At 37.4% G+C, this 18,725-nt stretch overlaps 1 protein-coding gene across 3 annotated transcripts in view; it reads right to left on the bottom strand.

The window, feature by feature from the left end:
* Positions 1-18,725, bottom strand: part of SUCLA2 (succinate-CoA ligase ADP-forming subunit beta) — a 60,314-nt gene that overhangs the window by 12,164 nt on the left and 29,425 nt on the right. For 2 of the 3 annotated variants that reach the window (XM_040448435.1, XM_040448434.1), the window contains exons 5-9: positions 17,999-18,127; positions 15,139-15,277; positions 11,299-11,460; positions 11,061-11,203; positions 5,928-6,048 (exon numbers count right to left, since the gene is read on the bottom strand). In XM_040448435.1, the coding sequence (XP_040304369.1) occupies positions 5,928-6,048; positions 11,061-11,203; positions 11,299-11,460; positions 15,139-15,277; positions 17,999-18,127 (694 nt within the window). Of the gene's footprint in view, positions 1-5,927; positions 6,049-11,039; positions 11,204-11,298; positions 11,461-15,138; positions 15,278-17,998; positions 18,128-18,725 lie in introns of all 3 variants that reach the window. The other variant, XM_040448436.1, reaches the window with a different exon arrangement.

Genomic DNA, 18,725 nt, shown 5'->3' with positions numbered 1-18,725 from the left:
ACAGAGCTCAGTTTGGTGGGGAACAAAGGCGCTCGCCAGCGCCATCTTCCCCGCCCATCCCCCAGCCAAAATCCCAAAGAGAACCAGTTCCTGCCAGGGAATTTGCTCGCTCCGTGCAAACACCCAACTCTGCGCTTCTGCGGAGCCAAACCTCCGGCAGCGGATCTGACTCCCTGCTGCTGCCACAGGGCCCCTCCTGAAGTGGATCACCTAAGGAGAAGCAAGCTAAGCCTGCCCCTCCTGCCCCTGTGCACCTTGCCTACCCACCCCAGCTAAGACGCCAGACCCCCAGCATCACAAGCCTGGCAGTGTGCAAGTAGCCCAGACAGGCCACCCCACCGCACAGTGAATCCCGCCCCTAGAAGAGGGGAAGAGAAGGCACGCACCAGTCTGACTGTGGCCCCAGCGGTGGGCTGGGGGCAGACATCAGGTCTGACTGCGGCTCCGCCCACCAACTCCAGTTATACACCACAGCACAGGGGAAGTGCCCTGCAGGTCCTCACCACGCCAGGGACTATCCAAAATGACCAAGCGGAAGAATTCCCCTCAGAAGAATCTCCAGGAAATAACAACAGCTAATGAGCTGATCAAAAAGGATTTAAATAATATCACAGAAAGTGAATTTAGAATAATAGTCATCAAATTAATTGCTGGGCTTGAAAACAGTATAGCTGACAGCAGAGAATCTCTTGCTACAGAGATCAAGGGACTAAGGAACAGTCACGAGGAGCTGAAAAACGCTTTAAATGAAATGCATAACAAAATGGAAACCACCACAGCTCGGATTGAAGAGGCAGAGGAGAGAATAGGTGAACTAGAAGATAAAGTTATGGAAAAAGAGGAAGCTGAGAAAAAGAGAGATAAAAAAATCCAGGAGTATGAGGGGAAAATTAGAGAACTAAGTGATACACTAAAAAGAAATAATATACGCATCATTGGTATCCCAGAGGAGGAAGAGAGAGGGAAAGGTGCTGAAGGGGTACTTGAAGAAATAATAGCTGAGAACTTCCCTGAAGTGGGGAAGGGAAAAGGCATTGAAATCCAAGAGGCACAGAGAACTCCCTTCAGACGTAACTTGAATCGACCTTCTGCACGACATATCATAGTGAAACTGGCAAAATACAAGGATAAAGAGAAAATTCTGAAAGCAGCAAGGGGTAAACGTGCCCTCACATATAAAGGGAGACCTATAAGACTCGTGACTGATCTCTCTTTTGAAACTTGGCAGGCCAGAAAGAGTTGGCACGAGATTTTCAGTTTGCTAGACAGAAAAAATATGCAGCCGAGAATCCTTTATCCAGCAAGTCTGTCATTTAGAATAGAAGGAGAGATAAAGGTCTTCCCAAACAAACAAAAACTGAAGGAATTTGTCACCACTAAACCAGCCCTACAAGAGATCCTAAGGGGGACCCTGTGAGACAAAGTACCAGAGACATCACTACAAGCATAAAACATACAGACATCACAATGACTCTAAACCCATATCTTTCTATAATAACACTGAATGTAAATGGATTAAATGCGCCAACCAAAAGACATAGGGTATCAGAATGGATAAAAAAACAAGACCCATCTATTTGCTGTCTACAAGAGACTCATTTTAGACCTGAGGACACCTTTAGATTGAGAGTGAGGGGATGGAGAACTATTTATCATGCTACTGGAAGCCAAAAGAAAGCTGGAGTAGCCATACTTATATCAGACAAACTAGACTTTAAATTAAAGGCTGTAACAAGAGATGAAGAAGGACATTATATAATAGTGACAGGGTCTATCCATCAGGAAGAGCTAACAATTATAAATGTCTATGCGCCGAATACCGGAGCGCCCAAATATATAAAACAATTACTCATAAACACAAGCAACCTTATTGATAAGAATGTGGTCATTGCAGGGGACTTTAACACCCCACTTACAGAAATGGATAGATCATCTAGACACACGGTCAATAAAGAAACAAGGGCCCTGAATGAGACATTGGATCAGATGGACTTGACAGATCTATTTAGAACTCTGCATCCCAAAGCAACAGAATATACTTTCTTCTCGAGTGCACATTGAACATTCTCCAAGATAGATCATATACTGGGTCACAAAACAGCCCTTCATAAGTTTACAAGAATTGAAATCATACCATGCATACTTTCAGACCACAATGCTATGAAGCTTGAAATCAACCACAGAAAAAAGTCTGGAAAACCTCCAAAAGCATGGAGGTTAAAGAACACCCTACTAACGAATGAGTGGGTCAACCAGGCAATTCGAGAAGAAATTAAAAAATATATGGAAACAAACGAAAATGAAAATACAACAATCCAAACGCTTTGGGACGCAGCGAAGGCAGTCCTGAGAGGAAAATACATTGCAATCCAGGCCTATCTCAAGAAACAAGAAAAATCCCAAATACAAAATCTAACAGCACACCTAAAGGAAATAGAAGCAGAACAGCAAAGGCAGCCTAAACCCAGCAGAAGAAGAGAAATCATAAAGATCAGAGCAGAAATAAACAATATAGAATCTAAAAAAACTGTAGAGCAGATCAACGAAACCAAGAGTTGGTTTTTTGAAAAAATAAACAAAATTGACAAACCTCTAGCCAGGCTTCTCAAAAAGAAACGGGAGATGACCCAAATAGATAAAATCATGAATGAAAATGGAATTATTACAACCAATCCCTCAGAGATACAAACAATTATCAGGGAATACTATGAAAAATTATATGCCAACAAATTGGACAACCTGGAAGAAATGGACAAATTCCTGAATACCCACACTCTTCCAAAACTCAATCAGGAGGAAATAGAAAGCTTGAACAGACCCATCACCAGCGAAGAAACTGAATCGGTTATCAAAAATCTCCCAACAAATAAGAGTCCAGGACCAGATGGCTTCCCAGGGGAGTTCTACCAGACGTTTAAAGCAGAGATAATACCTATCCTTCTCAAGCTATTCCAAGAAATAGAAAGGGAAGGAAAACTTCCAGAATCATTCTATGAAGCTAGTATTACTTTGATTCCTAAACCAGACAGAGACCCAGTAAAAAAAGAGAACTACAGGCCAATATCCCTGATGAATACGGATGCCAAAATTCTCAATAAGATACTAGCAAATCGAATTCAACGGCATATAAAAAGAATTATTCACCATGATCAAGTGGGATTCATTCCTGGGATGCAGGGCTGGTTCAACATTCGCAAATCAATCAACGTGATACATCACATGAACAAAAAAAAAGAGAAGAACCATATGATCCTGTCAATCGATGCAGAAAAGGCCTTTGACAAAATCCAGCACCCTTTCTTAATAAAAACCCTCGAGAAAGTCGGGATAGAAGGAACATACTTAAAGATCATAAAAGCCATTTATGAAAAGCCCACAGCTAACATCATCCTCAACGGGGAAAAACTGAGAGCTTTTTCTCTGAGATCAGGAACACGACAGGGATGCCCACTCTCACCGCTGTTGTTTAACATAGTGCTGGAAGTTCTAGCATCAGCAATCAGACAACAAAAGGAAATCAAAGGCATCAAAATTGGCAAAGATGAAGTCAAGCTTTCGCTTTTTGCAGATGACATGATATTATACATGGAAAATCCGACAGACTCCACCAAAAGTCTGCTAGAACTGATACATGAATTCAGCAAAGTTGCAGGATACAAAATCAATGTACAGAAATCAGTTGCATTCTTATACACTAACAATGAAGCAACAGAAAGACAAATAAGGAAACTGATCCCATTCACAATTGCACCAAGAAGCATAAAATACCTAGGAATAAATCTAACCAAAGATGTAAAGGATCTGTATGCTGAAAACTATAGAAAGCTTATGAAGGTAATTGAAGAAGATTTAAAGAAATGGAAAGACATTCCCTGCTCATGGATTGGAAGAATAAATATTGTCAAAATGTCAATCCTACCCAAAGCTATCTACACATTCAATGCAATCCCAATCAAAATTGCACCAGCATTCTTCTCGAAACTAGAACAAGCAATCCTAAAATTCATATGGAACCACAAAAGGCCCCGAATAGCCAAAGGAATTTTGAAGAAGAAGACCAAAGCAGGAGGCATCACAATCCCAGACTTTAGCCTCTACTACAAAGCTGTCATCATCAAGACAGCATGGTATTGGCACAAAAACAGACACATAGACCAATGGAATAGAATAGAAACCCCAGAACTAGACCCACAAACGTATGGCCAACTCATCTTTGACAAAGCAGGAAAGAACATCCAATGGAAAAAGGACAGTCTCTTTAACAAATGGTGCTGGGAGAACTGGACAGCAACATGCAGAAGGTTGAAACTAGACCACTTTCTCACACCATTCACAAAAATAAACTCAAAATGGATAAAGGACCTGAATGTGAGACAGGAAACCATCAAAACCTTAGAGGAGAAAGCAGGAAAAGACCTCTCTGACCTCAGCCGTAGCAATCTCTTACTCGACACATCCCCAAAGGCAAGGGAATTAAAAGCAAAAGTGAATTACTGGGACCTTATGAAGATAAAAAGCTTCTGCACAGCAAAGGAAACAACCAACAAAACTAAAAGGCAACCAACGGAATGGGAAAAGATATTTGCAAATGACATATCGGACAAAGGGCTAGTATCCAAAATCTATAAAGAGCTCACCAAACTCCACACCCGAAAAGCAAATAACCCAGTGAAGAAATGGGCAGAAAACATGAATAGACACTTCTCTAAAGAAGACATCCGGATGGCCAACAGGCACATGAAAAGATGTTCAGCGTCGCTCCTTATCAGGGAAATACAAATCAAAACCACACTCAGGTATCACCTCACGCCAGTCAGAGTGGCCAAAATGAACAAATCAGGAGACTATAGATGCTGGAGAGGATGTGGAGAAACGGGAACCCTCTTGCACTGTTGGTGGGAATGCAAATTGGTGCAGCCGCTCTGGAAAGCAGTGTGGAGGTTCCTCAGAAAATTAAAAATAGACCTACCCTATGACCCAGCAATAGCACTGCTAGGAATTTATCCAAGGGACACAGGAGTACTGATGCATAGGGGCACTTGTACCCCAATGTTCATAGCAGCACTCTCAACAATAGCCAAATTATGGAAAGAGCCTAAATGTCCATCAACTGATGAATGGATAAAGAAATTGTGGTTTATATACACTATGGAATACTACGTGGCAATGAGAAAAAATGAAATATGGCCTTTTGTAGCAACGTGGATGGAACTGGAGAGTGTGATGCTAAGTGAAATAAGCCATACAGAGAAAGACAGATACCATATGGTTTCACTCTTATGTGGATCCTGAGAAACTTAACAGGAACCCATGGGGGAGGGGAAGAAAAAAAAAAAAAAAAGAGGTTAGAGTGGGAGAGAGCCAAAGCATAAGAGACTGTTGAGAACTGAGAGCAAACTGAGGGTTGATGGGGGGTGGGAGGGAGGAGAGGGTGGGTGATGGGTATTGAGGAGGGCACCTTTTGGGATGAGCACTGGGTGTTGTATGGAAACCAATTTGACAATAAATTTCATAAAAAAATAAATAAATAAATAAATAAATAAATAAATAAATAAATAAATAAATAAATAAAAATAAAAATAAAAATAAAAATAAAACCAAAGAAAATAATGTAAAAGTCCAGAGTTACCTCATGAAATATCTTGGTTTACCATGTCAATGGTAACTCAGGAAAGTCAGAATTCAAAACAAAGCACAACAAATAAATCATGTGCCAAATTATACCAAGCAAAACTATAAATATTTTTGCCCCAATGTCAGAATTTTTTTTAAACCCACATTTTAAAAAATTCCTATTACATAACATTTTTATTTGAAAGACATAGCTATTTGAAAACTGTATTTTAAATGAACTGAACTCCTTGGAATTAGGAACTTTTAAACAATTCGAGTTCAAGGAACAACTGCAAGATATCTTTTACACTCACCTTGTAACCGTACCACAATTGGTATTTTAATTTCCAAATCCTTTACTGCCATAACGATACCCTGTGCAATAACATCACACCGCATGATTCCTCCAAAAATGTTAACCAGAATAGCCAGTACCTGTGAATAAAATGCTTTTTGTAGATTAAAACTTAAAAACCAAGGAGTAGGTATCCTTCCTTCCCAAGAAAATACTAGTGTCTGTGCCTTAGGATACAAATTAATTCCATGGTAACATTTTCAGATCAAACCATCATACTCTCTGTACTCTCATCACTAAAATTTATGCAGCCCACCACCCACCAGAACTTATTCTCCCCAAGCTGGGTAATTTCAATGCCTGGCTCATATTCTCTAGTCTCCTCCCATATGACAAAGACTTCCAGACTGCATTTACTCGTTTTCTATTAAGCATAGCTATACACCACACCAACAAGACTGCCCCAGATCATAATTTAAGATAATGTCACATGCAAGATCTCCAATTTAGTGTTCACTACCTGACTATCATTCGTTCTTCATTTATCCCCATCAACTCAACCAACTTCTCACACAAAGCAGAACCTCAAAATCACTCAACTTCTCCTGAATACCCACTCCTGGCTATACTTCACATCCAAACCTCAAGGCCCATTTGGATCAGCATTCTTTCATCATCACTGAGAAGTCTGAATCACTGTTCTTTGATCATTTCCTCCCCCCAAATCTTTTTTATTTCTTAAAGAGTCTTAGTTCAGGAATACCTGGGTGGCTCAGTTGACTGAGTGTCAGACTCTTGGTTTCAGCTGAGGTCACGATCTCACAGTTCATGAGTTCAAGCCCCACATCAGGCTCGCTGCTGTCAGCATGAAGCCTGCTTCAGATCCCGTGTCCCCTCTCTCTCTACCCCTCTCCCACCCATGCTCTCTCTCTCTCTCTCAAAAATAAAACATTAAAAAAAAAAAAGTCTTCATTCACCTATACCAAAGCTTCCAACTAGTGAGCTACAAATGATACAAATGGGTTACAGACATACCAAGATATTGTTCCCCTCTACCCTTTGGGCAGCTAGGAAGGTTCTGGGACAGCTAGTGCCTCTGGGTCAGTGGCCTCTGACTATAAGCAACCTTCTCTATTTATCGCGTATACCCCTTTGAAATATCACTTCTGTGAATGACAGGACATTAAAAAGGTTGAAAAACACTGAACAATGCTATCCATTCTTTATCTTTACCACTCTTATTTCTAGACCTTTAAGAAATGAAGAAATAGACTAGAATTCATAATGACTTTGGCACCCTCTTATCTCCCTCCCTCCCACCTCATCCTGCATAGCTTCAGTGCATACCACAAGCATCATCTAACACTCTGGACTTAAAGTTACTAGATCTCTACCATGTCACTTTTACCTCCAGTCCATTTCAACTAATTACCACCAAAGCCAAATCCTTGACTTGACCAGAATGAATGTTTCTAGAATATCAGCTATGTAAATCACACTCTGCTTAACCTCCTCTCCTTGTGCCTATTATCTCTAACTCCATCAAAACCCAGTCTTTTCCTCTTAAAAGCCTCTACTCCCTGAACCTTGTTATAATTCCCAGACTCTCAGCAGATCTGACTTTCTTCACTACCGAGCCCAGAACCTGTGGCTGAGCAATCCAATGATACTGTTAGCTGCATGCTTAATTCCTCCATACCCTACCTCTGTCAAGACCAGTATGCCTCTGCCATCCCTTCAAAGAGTGCACCACTGGATGATTTCAACCAATCAGTTTACTCATCCCAACTTCAAGGAAAAGCAAAAAAATGAGAACAACAACAACAACCCTGATACACTAGCGTAACCTGAAGGGCAGCACAATGACTCTTCATCAGCAACCCTTTCTCTAGTGGTCTGTCTCATACATCTCACTTCCCTCATAAGTCTCCTATCCCACTTCAAGGACTCTAATTTTTAACATGTGATCTTCCTTTCTCCAATGACACCTCAAGGAGAGAGTAGAAAACTAACTCATCCCCTAATTACTGTGTTGTATCTCCCCAGGCCTTCACTCTGTTGACTATACTCACTCTCTTCTTCATCCTCAAATCTCTTCTCTCTCCAGCTAGAAACAGCTCATCTTCCTGGTCTTCTAAACAAACAAGCAAACAAACACACACTAAACAGCTCTCCTCGACCCCACCTCCATTCAACTGCTAACACTATGTTCTTCTGTGCCTTCAGAAAAAGTACCCTGAAAACGTAATCTCGCCTGGATGTCTCCATTCCCTCAATTCCTGATCACAGTTCAACCCATTACAACCTGGTCTCTGCCCCCTTCTCCCCTACTGTTCTTGCTAGGGTTCCCAATCATCAGTTCAATCCTTACTCTGCCTGATCACTCCTACAGATGGACACTACTGCCCATCCCTTACTTCTCAAAACCCTCCACCTTGCCCTTGGATGTCACCGCTTTCTCCTGATCAGCAACTATCTGTCGGTTTCTTTTTTCTCTTTTATTGGGTCTTCCTTCTCTATTCAATCCTTCATCCGGGAGGGTGGGGAGGGGAGGAGAAGGGGAGAAGGTTCCACTCTTGGTTTCCTCATCTCACTCACATGGGTCATGTTACCAACTCCTAACACTTCAACTTTTCTCACAGTGCTGAGGACTGTCAAATATACATCCAACCATTATAGCAAGTATAGTATCCTTACCACTGCCTGCTAGATACAGTCACCACAACCCAAACTTAACACATTCATTCAGAAATACCTATTTCTCTACTTTGCCTCTGACAGCACAAAAGGTATCACCACCCAATGATTCCCTCCAACCAAAAGTCCTCAAGTTAACCTAACCAACCCTTCTCCATGGCCTCCCAACACAAAAAGGGGGAAAAATGAATTTAATGATTCTATTTCAGAAATGCCTCTAAATCATTTCTTTGCTTTATTCTTACTGACACTGCCTTTGTCCAGGACTTCTTAATATTTTTGAACAAGTAGGTATAACAACCAAATTGATATCTCGTGACAGTGCCTCTCTTCTCTCCATTTCACCCTATAGTAGCAGAGTTACTTTCTTTTAAACATATATTAATATTACATGTTTAATATAATTATTATATATTATATAACTATAACATAATATATAATTATATAATTATAATTAAATATATATTAAGTCATATATACAATTAATAAATAAAGAGGAAGGGGATGGAGATATATACATACACGCACACACACACATATATATGATATATATATGATATATATGGACTAGGGTAAGGGGGTTAAAATCCAAATTCCCTAACTACAGATAACAGAGATCTTTACAGTGTGGTCTCAATTGCCAACATTAATCATTCATTCCAAGAATGCTATATTCTTATGCATAAGCATCTTCCCATTCCATAAACACAGTGGTCTTCTCTGGACTCTACATGCCTTTGTATATTCTTCCTCTTGCCTAACTCATTCAATTTCTCAAGACAGCTCAAGGAATCATTCATTCAATGAAGGCCACCCTGATTCTCCCAGTTACTGGCTCAGTCTTCTGTTCTTCCACAGCACTACACTCACTTTATCACCCCAGTCAGACTATAAATGCCTTGAGCAAAGTAACCATGTATTCCCAAATGCCAAGTACAGTGTCCAACACAAAGAGACCTGGTAAGTATACAGCTACTTCAATGCTATCTACATTGTCTCCCTAGGTTCCTGGCCTGTTTCCAACTCCAATGCCCTTCCTGTCAGCCCACAACACTGGAAGTCTTCATATGCTTTTCTCTATTCTTGTCCCTAGGCCCTAAAAGCCATACCTAGAAAAGTAATTAGAATTTTAGTTCACGTTAGTAAGTATTCAACAGTTAAATAATTAGATAATACTCTGCTTTTTAGAGTTTATGCCAAAAGAAGCTACAGAAATATAGTTCTAATAAGATTTGTTTACTTTTTTGAATAGTTATTAAACAAGGGAAATAAAGCACTTTTATTTCTCATTTTAGTTCAATGCTTTTTGTAAAACTAAATATGGCAAATAATTCTATAGGCTCAAAGAATGGTAAATTAAATTTTTAAAAACAATTCTAGGGTCTAACATCACAAGTAAAATGTACATTGTCGGCATCATCAATAATAAATATTTATCAATGACCTCTGTGTACTAAGCATTATTCCAGCCACAGGAAAAGGAAAGAGTAAGAAATTATCCTTACCAATGAGGAATTCTCAGTTCTAAATTCAGTAAAGCTAGTTCTAAGGTAGCCACTATCTTATTTTTCTATTAAGTCTTACAAAACCCACATTGGTCACATAGTAGATATACTTCTTTAAAAAATGATCAATAATATGTCTATCTTTTGGATCATGTTTCACATCTCTTGTGTTCTGATAATCATTTATAAAGTCAGAGTTCTAACTTATGGCATATCTACATATGACAGATTTATGCAAACATTAAAATGAGTGTTTTACAAGCACACCACAGTAAATGGAAAAAGTGGCTCAAAATATGTTAGCCAAAAAATTCAAAATATGTATTTTGAAAGATATATATGAATGAGTGAGCTAGATGGCATGTGAATTATATCTTAATAAAGTTGTTTCTATAAAAATATGGCATGTGAATTATATCTTAATAAAGTTGTTTCTATAAAAATATATATGCAAACAGAGAGAGAAAGGAAAATAGGAAGTGTGTGTATGAGAAATTTTGTGTGTGTGTGTGTGTGTGCGCGCGCATGCACATGCGTGTGAAATATACAAGAACTAACAAGTCAAGAAAAAAATGATCAAGTCAATAGTAACAAAAATTACCTGTGAATAGAATTTAAAATAATTTTAATTTTCTTGTTTGTCGCTTTGTAGATTTTTGAGATTTCTGTGCTTTTATGGTCAACTAGCATCTCCAGAATTTTTCCACAGGAATGGCTTCTACACCAGATCACTACCATTTATAGTATTACCTAATACCATCTAATATATCTTCATCTTGTTTTCTAAATTAGAGTGGGAATCTTTATCTTTTTTTTCTAGTTAACTTTTATTGCATTGATTTCAGGAGCTTTTTCCAAACTAGTGATGTCTTTTTGAATTTTAACGGTCTACTCTTATAATGACCACATCTACTAATTAATCAAGTTACTTCTCGTCATTCGAATTTTACCTTTTTATCTGAAGTGATGAGCTTAAATGCTTCTGTTACTTGATGGACTGTAGCACCACCACCAACATCAAGAAAGTTCGCTGGAGTCCCTCCATGAAGTTTTATTATATCCATTGTGGCCATAGCCAAACCAGCACCATTTACTATCAAGAGGGGAAAATGATTTGTATAAGCAACAGACCCAGAGAAAACAAACTAAGCTCAGCCAATCCAACTTTAACATAAAAACACACAGTACCTAGACAGCCTATATTTCCGTCAAGGCCAATGTAGTTCAGATCTGCCTTAGCTGCATCTTTGTCCCTTTCGTCTTCCTGGGTCCAGTCCTGTAAGTCAAAGATTTTCTTCTGACGATAAGCTGAATTAGAATCAAAATTAATCTTTGCATCCATGCACAGCACTGTGAAAGGAAGAAAAAGAAAGTGATCTTAATTTCAAGACAGACACAATAAACTAACCAATAATAGTTCTTAGTTTAGGGGAAAATTAGGTTTTGTTATTTATTGAAAGTATTTCAATTTATGTTCATAATGTATTCAAACTGTTTATTAAAAAAGAATATCTGGGAATTAAAACTGCCCCATCAAAGTTAGTAGTTCCACACCCACCCTAGGCAGATGATAACAGATAAAAGAGAAAAAAAAGTCCACTTCAAAAACACTCAAAATTTGTTTTAAAATTGCCAAAAATTAACCATCCGTGCACCTGGCTAACCCCGTCACTTGCACCCTGGACCCCACTCCCTCTCACTTACTCAGACACATTGTTCTGGCAATTCTACCTTTCCTGCATGGCTAAATCCCTGCTGGCTAAATCCCAACAACTTGCAAAAATGCTGTTATTTTTCCCACCTTAAAAAAGAAAGAAAAATATATTTTGCAACCTTTTCCCCCTTACCCTTCACTTCACGTACAGCAAAAGTCCCTGAACAAATTGTCTGTTTAAACCAAGGGTCAGCAAAAAAACAATATGGCCCATGGCCCAGATATGGCCTATGCTTATTTGGTATTGCCTGTAAGCAAAGAATGGGTTTCACATTTTTACATATTTTTAATGGGTTGTGAAGAACAAAGAAGGGAAAAGAAAGAAGGAGAAGAACAAAAATATGAAGAAAAGCACCATTCATGGCCTACAAAACCTAAAATATTTACATCTGCCAGCCCCTTTGCCTAAACTCATTGTACAAATTTTTCTCCTGCAATCCTCCCTTAAACCCATTCTAATCAGGTTTTACTTCCAGCACTCTACCAAAATGACTCATATGAAGGTCAATTCTCCCAACTTCACCTTTCAGTACTTTATCCCTTCCTCACCCCAATATAACTGCAACATTCTCCTTGCTGTACTTGATAAAAGGCTGAAAGAAGTGATCGGTTTCAGCCCAGAAGCCTGCCCAACATGAGACAAAGTTTCAAGTCCTGCTCAGATAACTACAAATAACAATAAAAATCAACATTCTTCCAGAGGAAAATAAAAGAATTTTGTCTCTACACCATATTTTACAAAATGTCCAGTATGCAACTAAAAATTACTATATCCATGAAAGAAAAATAGGAAAATGTGACCAATGGTAAAGAGAAAAAGGAGACAAGAAAAACCAAACCCAACACGATCCAGATTTAAAATCAGAGGACTGTGAAAGTTATTTTACATATGCTTAAGGATTTAAAGAAAAATATGGCCATAAAAAAGGACTAGATAGGTACCTCAGTAGCAAATAAAACTATTAAAAAAAAATCTAGAACTAAAAAGCACAACACCTAAAATGATAAATTCACTGGGTGGGCTTAACAACATATTTATTAGAGATGGGTCAATGGACTTTAAGATAGATAAACAGAAGTTATCCAATATGGAGGGGGGGGGGAAGTGACCTGTTAAACAGTATCATGTTATCTAACATGTAATATTGGAAGTAGAAAGAAGAATGGGGCAGGAGAAAGTATTTGAAAGGACAAAAAAAGACATATCAACCTAGATTTCTATGTCCAGTTTGTAGTAATTTGTTACAGCAACCACTGGGAACTAACACAGCTGCCAAAGGACATCAACAGAAACTTTGCAGTCTACTGAGGAAAATGTATGTCCGATAAACATGAAAAATTCTCAACATCACAAATAATCAAAGAATTGAAAAATAAGATACCATGTCCTGATTAGCAGTTTGACAGAATTTAAAACCAAGATAACAGTCACTTCTGGCACAAGTAGGCATTGAAATGGACACTCTGTAAGTTAGAACAACTTTTCCAGACAACAATCTGGCAAAATACATCTCAAAATGTTATTATCCTGGCCCAATAATCAAACATGTTAAAATATCATTACTCTTCAATCCCAAAATTCTACTTCTAAGAATCTATGCAAAAGCTAATCAAGGCTGCAAAGACGTATATACAAATAATATGCAAGCCTTTAAAAACTGAAAAATATTTAACATCAAAAATTTTATCATGTAGTCTTAAGTTTAAAAAGGGAAAGATATAAACTGAATAGACAATATGATCCCAATTACACAACAGGCTGAAATGAACTAAAATATTAAAAAGGATGTTTGTGGCGGGGTGGGGGGGGATCTGGGTGGCTCAGTCAGCTAAGCATCCAAGTCTTGATCCCGGCTCAGGCCATAAATTTCACGGTTCATGAGATCAAGCCCTATGTCAGGCTCTGTGCTGACAGTGTGGAGCCTACTTGGGATTTTCTCTCCCTCTCTCTCTGTCCCTCCCTGCTTTCTCTACTTCTCGCTCCCAAAATAAATAATAAATAAACTTTAAGGGAAAAAAAAACAACAAAAAACGATGGTAGGTAATGAGGTTATAGGAAGTTTTTCCAACCTACCTATGTTTCTTGGTACTTTGCAAATTTTCTGTAAATACAATGCCCTTAATCAGAAAAGGGAAAAAAAAAAAAAAAACTCCTTCAAAATATATAGAAATGCATACAAAGAAAAGATAAACTAAAATACAAAGGGAAAAAAATTAGTTTTTAAGAGAACAAAGACATTCCCTCACCAACAGAATAGAATTTCACAGCTGAAAGTAATTCAGGAGTCTTGCTTTCAATGTTATTATTACAGAAGCAAAACAAAACAAAAAAACTTTTATACAAATAATTCTCCTTCACTGAACATTTCATTTTGAAAATGTGCATCAGCCTTTACTCTTTATAAAAAATTTTTTTAGTTTTATAAATGACCTCTATGATCACAAGAGAATTTACTCATTCTTCTTTACACAATCATATAAATGACCAACTCAAAATCCATTTCTATAATAAAGTATGTACCTAATTAAAAGTATACAAGTGAAAGGTGATCTACAAATGCTTAAGAGATTAAAATATCCAAAGTGACTTGAAACAAAATCAAATAATACAGTTAATATAAAGTATCAAGAAAAATTTAGGCTACAATAATGCAACTTATATTTTTTAAATGGCTATACATGGAAGGTATGATCATTCAGAATCTGATTTTCCTTTAAATACATGCAAAAGAAAAGGTGTCAAAGTGACAAGCTAATCTTACTTCTCTGTTGGATAGAAATATTAAAAGGAAGCAAGTACCAGACTCTACCCTTTGTATAATAAAGACCCATGACGACTCTAAAGTCTGAAACTTGTGGGAGACTAAGATGGCTAGTTCCTCAAAACTACTGCCATTTACTCACTACCACACTAATTACTCTCATCAGCACTGCCCAAAAGAACTTTCTGCAATGATGGCAATATTCTGTATGTGTGCTATCTGATAAGGTAACCACATGTGGCTACTGAGCAGTTGCAATGTGACTAGTTCGACTGAGGAATATTCTAATAAATTTTAATTGCCACGTGTGGCTGGTAGCCCCCATACTGGACAGTGCAGCTTTAACCTCCCTGTGTGTACATAAATATACATTTTAAGTGTTTGTTTTAACAGGTATTTATCCTTCATATTTGTTCACATTCAATTTATTATAAAATAAGTTTCTACATAGGAAAGAGTTCACTTCCTTATGAATTCAACTTCCTTACTGAAGCATACAATTGGTGGATAAATACAGAATCAGTGTTTGATAAAAAGGAAAAGATCCCTTACCGGCTCCATCCGAATCCTCTACCATTGGATTTATTTCTACCATAGTTGCATCATATTTCAGGAAAAGGTTGTAAAGCTTGATCATATTTTCTGCTGCAGAGTCCACAATATTAGGTGGAAATCCCATCTTCTGTGCAAGCTGAAATCAATTTGTCTCTTTATTATATGTATGTTGCGTATGTCCAATCAACACTAAGTTACTGTAAATAAAAACCTTCTAGCTTATCACTTAAATAATAAGTATGAATTGTTTGTAGTCAAACATGAATGACTGAAATAGCAGCCACTACTACTAAATGGTTCAATAAAACTTTTTATTCAAAATTCCCACAAGACAAGTAGTATGGCCATTTTACAAATGAGAAAGATTCAGAGAAGTTAAGTCCTGACTAGATTCCAGTGCCAATGTTTATTCCATTGCCTTCATATTGCTTCTAAGCCTTATGGCAAACCTAAACTGAAAGAGGCTTATATTTTATTAAAAGACATATAAAAGGTGGACTGACAATCCCAATGGTCCAAATGACGGCAAAAATATTAAATCACTTGATTTTACCTTTTAAGTAATTTATGAACAGTGTCTACCAAGCAATTAGGACACATTCAGTCAAACCAGTATAACTGCATTCATTCAGAAATCTACTGAGTATCTAATATAAGACAGGACCAAAAGATACAGTTACTTAAGCTTCTATTCTAATAGAGGGGTGTATAGTCTTGAGCAGAGATTCCTAACTAGATATATACCTGAAGAGCTTTTTAAAAAATACACATACCAAAGTTCCAAACTAGAAGTTCTGGTTTACAAGTCCTACAGTGGACCAAGCCTTTCATAATGTTTGAAGTTCCATAAGCAATTCTGAACCACTGATATAGAAGCTACATGTCTATATATTTATTCTAACTGCTGCAATTGGTCAAGAACACTATGAAGGAGGTTTTCCTCTTTTCTAACTACTATTTAAGGCTGCAATACATTTGAATTTTAATTACAGAAAATCTTAAATTCTTTAAGGGTGAATATGATTTTTGCAAAAAGTCAAATACCAGTAAGTAAAGAGGATAATCAGCCAAAAAAAAAAAAAATGGCATTTTCAATTAAGACTTATTTCATATAGAGAATAATATGAAATAAATGAGAAATAATTAAATATTATTTCATTAAGAAAGATTTTCACTAGGTTATAATCTACCATTTTAGATCTAAATATTTGAGAATTGCAACAGAATTCTGATCAACCCAGAAAGACATTAATTTGCCAAACACTGTGCTAGGTAGCATTTCTGCTCTTCACTCAAAAAGCTATAACCTGAATAGATTATTCCTTCAAGTGTTATTCGAAATCAAGTATTCTTTCTCATCTATATTTAACTGTGCAGTCATCATTCTCACATAACTACCTAATGAATCAAGTCTCTCTCTGTCCCCTTTAAACCTTTATACCATTATCTTGCTTCAATGACTTTACCAAGGTAATTTCGCTATCTCCTTTAAACTTTTGTGCTAGTCAAAAATTCTTGCTCTACTGTACTTCAATATCATAAGCTTATTTTGACAGAGTTTCCCACTAATACACATTAATTTCATTCAAACTTTAACATTCAAACTTTTCTTTTAAGATGGGTCACTTATTTTTCATATCCAAACTAAACAATTTAATAGCAGTATTCCAACCTTACCAGTCAACTCTCACAGGCTATGGTATTAAACTTCACGGTTGGGTTTTTTGTTTGTTTGTTTGTTTGTTTTGTTTTGTTTTGTTTTGTTTTTTGGAGAAGGTGGTGGACAGAAAGTGGGGAATAAGCACACAAAAAAGGACAGTACAGAAGACTAAAGTATAGGCAAAAATTATTGTTTATGTGCAGACACTAAAAGCCCATAGCTTTCATCAGATTCTCAAAAGTATCCATCAACCACTTCCCTCCATAGGAATATATAAGACAGTGTCCCTACCATTCCATACAATTTACAGGAAACAAAGGGGAGACTGGAACACATTAAATGCCACCATGGGTATGTAAAATCCAGGCTATGATAAACACTAAACCATAATCACCCCAGTTGCTTCAACAAACGAAAGAAGGATGAAGAGAGTGAGGGAAAGAAAACCTATAAATTAGAAAAAGACCTATGAGACAATAACCAATAGCAATGAAAGACCTTATATGGATCCCAACTCATACAAATTATAATTCTCATACAAATCTTAAATTCTTTAAGGGTGAATATGATTTTTGCAAAAAGTCAAATACCAATAAGTAGAGGATAATCAGCCTGAGAAATTATATACAAATTATAAAAGAAAAAAATGAAAAACTTGAGACAAGGGAATTTGAATGAATGGGTAGATAATGATTATAAAGAATTATTAATTTTACTAGGTATGACAATGGTATAGGGGCTAATTAAAATAATCCTTGCCTTTTAAAGACAAGTATTAAAATACTTAAGGAAAATATTGTAGATACTTCTAAAAATTTTTTTTAACATTTATTTTTGAGAGACAGAGCATGAGTGGGGGAGGGGCAGAGAGAGAGAGGGAGACACAAAATCTGAAGCAGGCTCCAGGCTCTGAACTGTCAGCACAGAGCCCAATGCGGGGCTTGAACTCACAAACTGTGAGATCATGACCTGAGCAGAAGTTGGATGCTTAACCGACTGAGCCATCCAGGCACCCCTACTGTATATACTTTAAAGGCTTCAATTTCATACAAGATATTAACATGCATTGACACTAAAAAAGTTTTTTAAAAAAGTTTTGTCAATCACTTAACTTATACAAAGTTAATTCTCTTTCTTTTTTTAAGTATTACAATTATCCAATAAAGCTAGCTAGAAATTCTTCAGAATACAACATACCCGGACAGCTTGTTCCTTTTTAATGCCTTCTACAATATCAATAGGTTCTTTAACTATGGCCTCAGGAGTCTCAGCAGCAACATCTTCAATGTTGACACCACCTTGAGAACTTCCTATTAATACAGGACCCTAGCAAGAGGGGAAACAGCCAAAACATCTAGATTTTATTTTTGGACCCATCAATAAAATTTTAAAACCTATTTATGCACACTATCAGATTTATGTATCTATCACTCCCCACTCCTATCTTTAAACTTCCTTGAGAATTTATCCTTACATCTCCTGCACAGTACCGCTTTATAAATGTTCAACTGAAATAATGGAAAAGAAGCGAAAAAGTAGAGGAAGACAAGAGCTCACCTGTGAGACAAAAAGATTAAAAATATACACAAAACTTATACCAAATTAATATAAATATGTACATATAAAATATAACCTACAAATGTTTCCTAAGAACTGAAGGACAACTATTGTTTAAAGGACATTTTTAGGGGCGCCTGGGTGGCGCAGTCGGTTGAGCGTCCGACTTCAGCCAGGTCACGATCTCGCGCTCCGGGAGTTCGAGCCCCGCGTCAGGCTCTGGGCTGATGGCTCAGAGCCTGGAGCCTGTTTCCGATTCTGTGTCTCCCTCTCTCTCTGCCCCTCGCCCGTTGTCTCAACGTTTATTTATTTATTTTTGGCACAGAGAGAGACAGAGCATGAACAGGGGAGGGGCAGAGAGAGAGGG

The sequence above is a fragment of the Herpailurus yagouaroundi genome, unplaced genomic scaffold (genome assembly GCF_014898765.1).
Source record: "Herpailurus yagouaroundi ecotype Mexico unplaced genomic scaffold, PumYag 197, whole genome shotgun sequence".
NCBI lineage: Eukaryota > Metazoa > Chordata > Mammalia > Carnivora > Felidae > Herpailurus > Herpailurus yagouaroundi.
Note: the sequence above shows the minus strand (reverse complement) of the source record. Positions and strands in the feature narration are given on the sequence as shown.